The 10,495-nt window shown below is 49.4% G+C and overlaps 1 protein-coding gene across 1 annotated transcript; it reads right to left on the minus strand.

The window, feature by feature from the left end:
* Positions 1–7,100: 7,100 nt before the first annotated feature.
* On the minus strand, positions 7,101–8,626 carry LOC118089034 (ABHD16B-like). The gene has a single exon (XM_035123383.3). It carries the CDS (start codon positions 8,620–8,622, stop codon positions 7,294–7,296), a length of 1,329 nt encoding a protein of 442 aa, XP_034979274.1. The 5' UTR covers positions 8,623–8,626; the 3' UTR covers positions 7,101–7,293.
* Positions 8,627–10,495: the final 1,869 nt, after the last annotated feature.

Raw genomic sequence — 10,495 nt, forward strand, 5'->3', positions numbered from 1 at the left:
AGGAGAGGCATAAATTACATAAAAAGAGGTGTGGGCAGGGAAGGTTGCCCCACGGCAGATATTTCTGATGTCTCCAGAGCAGAACCTTTCCCGTTGACGGATAGATTACTTCATAGGTACATGATGCGGGCTTTGGAACTGGTTGGAGTTCACCCCTTTGGCCATGGTGAACTGGTCATTCGCGCCTGCCCATCAGGGGGCCTCTGCACCCTTAGTCCACAGGGGAGTGTCATAATCAGTGAGGTCATGCCTCCTTTGTGAACATTTCAGCAGAGGCCTGCACTCAGAAGTAGCCAAACCAACCAGTCCCGGTGCCCCCAGATACACTTTGAAAAGAGGAGTGGCCGAGGTCCTTCCTTCCTTGGAACTCCCACACTTTTATTGCCCACACCTCCATCGCTTTTAGCAGGTGTCTTGGTCATTTGCCATGTTCTCCCCCAATCTTCAGGTATTAGTCCACCCTCCCCAAACCCTCCTTGGATATTTCGGCAACCCAAAGTTCATTCCCGCCTTCTTCCAGAGCAAGGAGGAGGAATCAGGCTGTATGTGTGTGAATGTGCTTTATTTTAACACTCGTATGATCAAGCTTTAAAACACTGCAGGGATGCTCTGCAGGGGAGATGAGGTTAGGATTTGTGACATCATCGAACAGCGGCCAATCAGGGCTGTGAACAGCCAGGGTTCTGTTGCAAACTATAAGAACTTGGCTATTGTTGCCTTGGGCTGGAGAAGCCACGGAAGAAACATGGTGGGTTAACTTCTAGAGGACAGCAATTGGGTTGTTTTGCTTGTGTGTTTAATGCACATTCTTATGCACTCTCATTCACTTCCGTAACGGCGTGCCCGCACTGAGACACATTCCCTGCCCCTCATTTATTTATTTCATAAAAAAACGTATATACCATTTGATTGCAAAGCCTCAAAAGTGATTTACAAACAAGACAAAACAATAAAACACCAATAAGAAAAGTTAGCCACTGCGACCTTAAATGTTCAAAGAGTTAAAATAACAAAAGACTAGAAACAGATTAATACTCGCATCAACTAAGGTTCTGGCAAAAACACCTGAGGTTATGAACATCTGTGGCATGACCCAGGAAGATTTCCAGCCACACAGAGAGACCTGGAGGGGCTGGATTTGGCCCCTTTACCTGAGGTTCCCCACTGTAGTTTTCAATGAAGAGAGAGTGACTGACTGAATGACCAACCTTGCTTCCTGAAAACCTGCATGTTCACATTCATCGGGTGGTCCTCAGGTGAAATCGCAGTTGTCTGCCTTGAGTTCATGAGACAGGCGAGCTATGAATGCAATTATAATGATATTAACACATACTGGCAGTTTTTATAAGGGATGACTCTCTACATCAGGCATTCCCAAACTTCGGCCCTCCAGATGTTTTGGACTACAATTCCCATCATCCCTGACCACTGGTCCTCTTAGCTAGGGATCATGGGAGTTGTAGGCCAAAACATCTGGAGGGCTGCAGTTTGGGGATGCCTGCTCTACATGAACCTGGGGCTGTAGCCAACTAAATTCTACTCAGAGTAGACCCATTGCAACTGCTTGTCCGGGTGGAGGAAAGAAATGCATGTGTATGGAAGCGAGCCTATCACAGGAAGGCAAATTTTACATTTGTTGCCCCGCCCACCACTTGGAAGTGGCCCCCAGGAAGCTGTTCAGGAGGGAATGTGGCCCTCGGGCTGAAAGAGCTTCCCTACCCCATCATAAAACTTCTGGCGCCAATCTTCACCTCTCCCTGCTACCCAGACTAAAGCTGGTCACATATTTGTGTCCTGGTTCTCCTCAACACCCTTCTCCTTCCTTCTTGTACCTCCCCTTTGCCAAATGTTAGACTGCAAGCTCTTTGGGGCAGAGACTTCTCTCTCCTTGTCTGTAACTCTATAAACTTCCATAAACATCACTTATATAAAAAGGTAACAAAGCCTGAACTCTATTTTTCCCCCTGTCTCAAGAAGCTCTAAGCAAAATAGACATATGTGCCAAGCTCAATTATCTTCTCCCCCATTATTTTCAATAGAGGCATGTCTGATGTTTCAAGGCCAAAATCTTTTTCTTCTCCTGGCCTAGGATTCTGCTACCAGCCGCCACTCACTTGCCCCCAACACCTGTCCCAGTTGTTACTAAGAGATAAATATTGGAAAGAGAGGGAGCATAGCACTCGATAAGCCCTAAAGAGGGAGGGAAAGTTGTATCCAATAAAACGTTTTCAAAAATGTGTCATTAAATGAATGACACCGTTAGGGAAGGATTGTGTTATGTGCTCCCCCCCCCCCCCCCCCGGAAGCAAACACTTAGCAGTCAGCTTCAAGCACAAACTTTCTCTGTGGAACCCGCTCCTAATAACAGTTTAAGGAAAAAACAGAGGATTTCCCACAGGCTTCTGGCTGGCCTCTGTGAGATGAGAACAGGATGTTGGACTAGATGGGCTATTGCCCTGATCCAGCAAAGCTCATCGTAATGTTGTTAGAAGGGTAAGTGTGGACGAGCATTTAGATACCTTATGTGTATCCCAAAGGTAGAAATGGAGAGGAAGGAGGGAGGGAGAAGATTAGATTTCCCATTATCAGCCTGACCCTCATGACATCACAGTTCGGTCCCAGTGATGTCATTGCCATGGAACACTTAAGTGTGATGACATTATGCATTGCCTTTCTGTGGGTCCTGTAAGCGAAGAAGCACATGAGGAGCTGCCACCCTCAGGCATTTAACGGTCCATCAAGGTTAGGAATGGGGAGCCTGTGGCCCTCCAGATATTGCTGGACTACAACTCCCATCATCTCTACTTGCCGCACTGGCTGGAGCTGATGGATTTGGGAGTTCAGCGATATCTGGAGGCCTCGATTGAGGTTCACATTGCCGGCATTTCCTCAGAGTTCTTGTAGTGGGTCTTTTCCAGCCCTGCTGCCTGAGCTGATCATCCTGCAAGACGCTGGGATCGGTTCTGGGCCCTTCTGTAAACAATGTGCATTTCATAGAATCATAGAGTTGGAAGAGACCACAAGGGTCATCCAGTCCAACCCCCTGCCAAGCAGGAAACACCATGAAAGCATTCTTGACATATGCCTGTCAAGCCTCTGCTTAAAGACCTCCAAAGAAGGAGACTCCACCACACTTCTTGGCAGCAAATTCCACTGCCGAACAGCTCTTACTGTCAGGAAGTTCTTCCTAATGTTTAGGTGGAATCTTCTTTCTTGTAGTTTGAATCAATTGCTCCGTGTCCGCTTCATCCCATTGGGTTAAGTCTCCTCCTCTAGGGGTGCATGAGGAAGTTGATTTCGGTGGATTTCGGTGGGAACTGGCCTCATCTGCACCTCCTAGACTAATGCATGGATCAAGACATATTGTCCAGCTATTTGGGAGCCTGTCCCTGTTAAGTATAATAGTTTAATAGACAATGAAATGAGAATACCTAAATGTGTATTGATGAACAGGTTTAACATGGGGATTTTCCAGGGGGCTATATTAAAGCCAAGGAGAGCCTTCTGAGCTCTCGCTGAGTTGATAATTAACTGGTTGTTGTTCTCTGGTAGCGAACATGTGAGTGTTGTAACCTTAGATCACTGGATGTCTGTGGTAGATCACTGGTAGATCACTGGTTCCCCCCATAGAAGCTCAACAATTTTGGCTCGCCTAAAACAAAAGCTTAACATTTAACATTTTCTCCCTGCACCCCCCAAAAACGGGGCTCTCCTCCTCCTCCCTAAAAAGGAAACAACTCTTGCACCTGAAACCCAAAAAACCAGGGCTTTCGTTCCTAAAAAAAAAAAGCTCAACAACTTTGACCTGAACCCCAAAAAAGGGGGGTAGATCACAGCCTGTTTTTAAACTCTGTGAGTAGATCGCAGTCATTTGGGATCGCAGTCATTAGATCATGCGGCGAAGGTATTGAGTTGCAAATCTTTTGTCTCAAGGCTCTGGGAAATAAGGACATGTAAAAGACCCTCTCTGACTGAGAGAGAGAGAAAACAACTCCAAGCTAAAAATGGAATCCTGTCATATTCTGTACGTTGCTGAGCCTGTGCTAGACAGCACAAGACATTGCATGGACATTTTGGGTGTATCATTTGATGTTTCTGTTTTATTCTGAAGAGTTCTGCTAGTAAAAATTTGAATCATATATTTATGGGTCTGGACAATGATTTCTTCCAAAAGGGCAGTGCTGTGGGGCAACGCGCCACTAAGCTCTATGGGAAAGATGCCTCTGCCCACAGAGACCCTAGAAGCCAATCAGGGCATGTGCTGCGAACCACGCCCACACAGAGAATCAGCCAATGAACTCATGACAATGAGGACACGCCTCCTCATTGCATCAGAAAACATGCAACATGTGAGATCTCACCAGAGCATCAGCACCAGTGGCCCAGCCAGCAATTACCCTGCTACTGTCAGTCTTCGCTTTTCACCCCTACAGGCTTGGAGTTCAAATCCCCTTGCGCTCCTTGCAACACACACTCACAAAGCGCAGGAAGGCAAAGACCCGCAATGCAGCACTCGGCACAGCTCCCTGGCTATCATGGAGGGGAATGTGTGTGGAGGCCGTGCAGAGCACGCCAGCTCTTCCTGGAACAAGAGTTCAAGACCCGCCTGGGAGGGGAAGACCCTTTTGCTGAGAAGCCAAGGGGTGGCATGAGAATCTTAGAATTTTGAAGTGTCAGGCATAGCTCTAGTGGCTTTAGCCCAAACGTAGCAGAGTTTTCCTGCACAGCACAGAAGCTAGTTGAGGTGGAAATGACTAGTCGGCTAGACGCAGAATAACTATTTACAGGATTTATTAAAAGAAAATAAAACCAGCAGAGTTTCTGCATACAAAGCAAAGCAAAATAAATCCTCTCTGTCTCTCTCTCTCTCTCTTCAACCATACGCAGCACTCCTACTCCTAACACCCAACAAGGAACAACTGTGCTAGCATTCCTAGATAACAGAGTTCAGTGCTGGTCATTAACCAATCAGAGAGTAGTTTCCAGGCCAGGCAGACCTTGGCTTTCTGCCAAGAGTAAATTGACACTGCCTTGAGTTAATTGAGTGAAGCAAGAATCTGTAAGTTTCCCATGAGAACCAATTAACAGAAACTGAACAGAGAACACTCAAGAAGGGCAACCCCAGGCACACACAGAGAGCAGCAGCTTCCACTGGCTCGATGCATAGGAAACAGGGTCGGGAGGCAGGAGATCAAGTCCTACCAGGGCGGATGGAGGGGAACACACCCCCACTTACCTTTTGCATGCGTATCCCCACCCATCATATTAGAGGGAGACAAAGGACTTGACCCTGCCCTGCAAGCTCCACAAAGCAGCTCCCTAGCCTCTCAGCTACAGCAGTAGACTGTCTGGAATCAGCCATGTCTCTCTCCCTCCTCCAGCCCCAGGCCAGTGGTGGCTGGTGGCCATTGGGATTGGTAAGGAGTAGACAGGGAGGCTAAAAGTGGTGGCACCAGAGAGGCCGAATCAACTCATTCTATCTTTGTCCCCATCCGTCCTCCTCCCTGCAGCGTCTTGCAAGGGCAGCCCTGAGATTAAGGAGGAACAGGAAGCCCGACAGCAAGGGAGCCTACCTTGCTTGTTGTTGCAAGTAAGAAGGCCGGCTGAGTTTGGAGATGCAGTGCCCTCCCATTCACCCCAATTGAGATGTCTCCACTGGCCCAGCCCCCAGTCATCGATCCCAGGAATGTGCAGCTCATATTTTACATGCCAGGAGGAGCTGCTGGTTCAAATCCAGGCACACTGGCACACTGGGGAAAGGAGGAGGGGCTCCCACTCTTGGGACACTGTGGGCCAATTAGCAGCAGCGCTGCATTGACCAATAGCCCATCCCCTCACCCAGGCAGCCCATGTGATCAATCCACCCTCTCTGTTTTTCCAGGTAGGTTGGCTCTGCTGGTAGCAGAGGCTCAGGCCACATGTCACGCTCTCTACTTACCCTTCCTTCTACTGCTATACCTGCCTATGGAGCCATAGCTTAGGGTCAAGGCTCCTAAATGCATACAGGAGGCCCCTTGCTGAGCCCTCGTCATCTCCAGGTAGAGCTAGGGAAAAGTCCAGCCTGAAATTCTGGAGAACCAATATAGGGTAGACCAACGGCCTGATTTGGTGCAAGGTACTCTCCCATTTTATTTTATTTATTGCATTTAAAGGTAAAGGTAAAGGGACCCCTGACCATTAGGTACAGTCGTGACCGACTCTGGGGTTGCGCGCTCATCTCGCATTATTGGCCGAGGGAGCCGGCGTACAGCTTCCAGGTCATGTGGCCAGCATGACAAAGCCGCTTCTGGCGAACCAGAGCAGCACACGGAAACACCGTTTGCCTTCCCGCTGTAGCGGTACCTATTTATCTACTTGCATTTTGACGTGCTTTCGAACTGCTAGGTTGGCAGGAGCTGGGACCAAGCAACGGGAGCTCACCCCGTCATAGGGATTCGAACCGCCGACCTTCTGATCAGCAAGCCCTAGGCTCAGTGGTTTAACCACAGCGCCACCTGGGTCCCTATTTATTGCATTTGCAACCCACCTTTTTCTCCAAGGAGTTCAAGGAGCACATGGTTCTCCCCTTCCATACAACAACCCTGTGAGATAGGTTCAACTGAGAGGCAGTGCTTGGCCCATGGTCCCCCCAGTGAGCTTCATAGCTGAGTAGGGATTTGAACCCAGGTCTCCCAGGTCTTAGTCCAACACTCTAACCACTACGCCACACTGATCCTCCATACTTATTCCTACGTACTCCCAAATATTATATCTAGAGTAGGAATTATTTGCCCTCGGCTCTATGGGACCATAATGCATAATGGGTCCCAGCTCTTTGGAATTAAAGAAATAACCAGCAGCAATAGCTGTGCTTTCAGGGCATCTCTGCCCAGCTGGGAGTCACAAGAACCAAACTTCAGAAGCTATAGATTCATAGATTACAGGTTGGAAGAGATTCAAGGGTCACCTAGCTCAAACCCTGCAATGCAGGAATCACAGCTAAGGAATATCTGACGGAAGGCCATACAACTCCTGTTTAAAAACCTCAGGTGAAGGAGAATTGACCACCTTCCGAGGCAGTCTGTTCAACACGCAGCTCTTACTGTACAAAAGCTCTTCCTAACGTTTAGCTGGAATCTCCTTTCTTGTCATTTGAATCCGGTGGTTTGGGTCCTGCCTCCGGAACAGCAGAAGGTAGAATCTGACCCAAAAGACCTCACAACCGTCTGCACAAACCAACCGCAATGATGAATGCTAGTTTTTATTTCTCTCTCTCTCTCTCTCTATAGTCAAGCCGCCACCTCCCCAGCTGAGCTAGACCTTCCAGGGCATCTGAAATTCGTTTGGTGGCAAAGTTCTTCCATGGGTGGTCTCCACGTTCTTCAGGTGCTTCTTGGCCAAAAACAAGGCCATCTGCTTCTTCTTCGCGGGGGAAAGGTTCTTCCCGACATTCCACGGGAAGCTGCAATTTGAGCCAAGGCTGGCTTTGTAGCTGCGGAGTGTTTGGAGGCACCAGTCCTCATCCACTTTGTAGAAGAAGCTGTAGATGAGGTTGTCCATCTGAGGGCAGTCGGCAGCCAGCCAGCTGCGCACCACTTCCTCCTCCTCGGATATAAGGTCGGGGTAACGGCACCTCAAGAGCTGCAGGAGCAGCTCGTTGGCTCGGTTGGTCTTGATGACAGGCAGCTTGCTCTCCGAGTGGAAGTGGGTGCTGGTGATTTCGTCCAACGTCCTCCTGACAAGCAGCACTGGGCCGGGGTACTGGCACAGCATCTCCGCCACGTTGAGGTTGAAGTGTTCCATCACGGTCTTGATGACCAGCTTCTTCCAGCTCTTTGTGATCACCTTCATGGCCAAAGGGAGCAAGCTGTCAAAGGAGGCATCCAGTACCAACCCACCGAGCTCCGGGTAAGTCTTGGCAGCCCAGGTGGCTGTGTAGCTCCCTAAGGAGTAGCCGTAGATGGCAATGTCCGGCAGGGCAAAACCCAAGCGACGTATGGCATATTGGATGACCACATCCATAGCGTTGACGTCATTCGCCGGGTAGGGCTTGCCCGTGCTCCTGCCGAAACCAGGGTGGTTCCACCCCAGGACAGAGTACCCAGCCTTCAGTGGGGTGAAAAAGCATCCGACCTCGTAGAAACTGCCATTGCCTTCGCAGCAGATCACCAGCTGCATCCCCCGTTTCTCTGGACTTTTCCTCTTTCTCCTGTCCACAAACATAGTGTCAATTTCGTTCCCATCGCGGGCAATCAGTTTGGCCCGTTTCCCATGGAAATCCTCGATGAGGCGAGTTCGGGCATTCACCAGTATATTGGCGGGGACTTTGTTCAAGAGGCAAACGGAACCCGGGTAGAGCAGCCAGCGGCCGATGGAGTGAGCAATCGCATACCTGGCGAACTTGCTGGAGCAATGCTTGAAGGAGTGGAAGATGCTGGATGTGGAGCTCTCTGCCACAGCGCCCTCCTGGGGAACCGTAAGCATCCCTTGGGGGTTCCGGTTGTCGATGCAGATGGTGCTGCTGCTGCTGTGTCCATTGGTGACGGTGCTGGTCCCTGCTTCATCCCAGCGATATTCCACCGGGCACTTCTTGAACAGACAGCTGTCTTTGATCATCAAGTAGGTTTTCATTTTGTAACACATGTTGGAGCTCTTTGGGGGGGAACGTTCAAGGGATCAAACGATGGCGCCTTTCAGCAAGCTGGGTCAGTTAAAGGAAGGGGAACCTGAAGAAGAGAAGGCCAAAGTGATATTTATAGAGCCAGGCTGGGAGTTAGCAACTTTCGATTAGGGTTCAACCCAGAAGTGGATGTGGAGCAGCACTAGAATGTCTTGAGATGGCTGCTGCCCACCTGCCCTTGGCTGATGTTGGGAGGGTCATATCCTGCAAAGGGCAACCGGGCACTTCCTCCAAGAGTCCCTACAGGCCAGTCACTCAAAGCAAAGGTAATAATAAGCAAAGGTCAGCCCCCTTTGTGAGCAATTACTCCTCTGAGGACTTGGCTGGTAAGGCATCAGCTGCCAGGGGGGGTCTGGAGGTGGACTTTGCAAACTCCTCTCTGGGGTGGTGGAGCAAGAGCACAGAGTCTGTCCACTTTGCTGCATCAATCCCAGCCTCGTCTGTCGGTCCCATGGAACAAAGGCTTCTTTGCAGGCCAGAGCGCCCCTTTATCTCAGGGACCGGAAAGTGGGCCTCATCGAAGGTTAGGCACCTTCTTCCATCAGTAACATTATTAACGCTTGTTACCCATCCTTCACTCTAAGGTACCAGGTCAGGCAACAAGGTTAAGAAGGTAAGAAGAGCCTGCTGGATCAGGCCAATGGCCCACCTTGTCCAGCATCCTGTTCTCACAGTGGCCAGACAGATGCCTGTGGGAAAGCAGCAAGCAGGATTCGAACACAGGAGCCTGTGGTTTCCAGCAACTGGTACTCAGTTTGCATCATAGCTGCCAAGTTATCCCTTTTTTTAAGGGATTTTCCCTTATGCTGAATAGGCTTCCTCGTGAGAAAAGGGAAAACTTGGCAGCTATCGTTTGAATTGAGGGGGGAGAAGTTCCCAGTGTAAATTCCAACTTGAGGGGAACCATTGTCATTTAGGCATCTGCAGGGGAGAAAAGGTTTAAATTCCTCCTAAAGGTTTAAATTCCCCCTCCATGCTTGCTGTGAGCCATCATCCCAACTGATGGAAAAAGCATTTTGTAAAAGCCGCACATTAGATACGTTTTATGCCACGTACAGTTTGATGCTCAAGTTGAAAGGGAAGTGTGACCAGCCAGTGGGAGAAGCCGTCTCTCTTTTTGCTCTCCCAACTCTCCCAACTCTTCCCCCACCCCACCCACAGCACTGACCATAGGGCCATCGCTTTCCTCCTCCTCGCCACAAATGCAGCTCTCAGGGTGATGTGTAATCTCAACCCACAGTGTTGGAAAAACCTCACAATAACCCCCATGCAACAGGAGGCAGACGCCGTTGCGGGGTGCGGACGGCATTTCCTCGATTCCTCTTTCCTAGGAAGAGGGAAGAGGGGGCAGCAGGGTGGTTGCAAAAGCCCCCGCTGGAGACAGATGACTGTTGGAGAACTGGAGGGGTTCCTGCCTGTGAAACTCTTTGAGGAAGGAGGAAAGGGCAGCGATGATGCTCTTTTCAAGCCCCAGAGAGCCAGCGTGTGTGTGTGTGTGTGTGTGTGTGTGTGTGTGTGTGTGTGTGTGTGTGTGTGTAAGAGAGAGGAGCCTGGTTTTGGTACAAATCCATCATCCCATTTTCATCACTGGGAGAACAAGTCTGTAAGTGCAGTTTGAACAAAAGTGAAAATAGGGGACACACACACACACACACACACACCCAGCAGAGGAAACAAACTCTGTCTCTAATCAGATTCTTAGTTACTTCTGTGTTAATAACTTTACATATACTGTACACCATAGCTGCCAAGTTTTCCCTTTTCTCGCGAGGAAGCCTATTCAGCATAAGGGAAAATCCCTTTAAAAAAGGGATAACTTGGCAGCTATGCTGTACA

The sequence above is a fragment of the Zootoca vivipara genome, chromosome 7 (genome assembly GCF_965207765.1).
Source record: "Zootoca vivipara chromosome 7, rZooViv2.hap1.1, whole genome shotgun sequence".
Taxonomy (NCBI): Eukaryota; Metazoa; Chordata; class Lepidosauria; order Squamata; family Lacertidae; genus Zootoca; species Zootoca vivipara.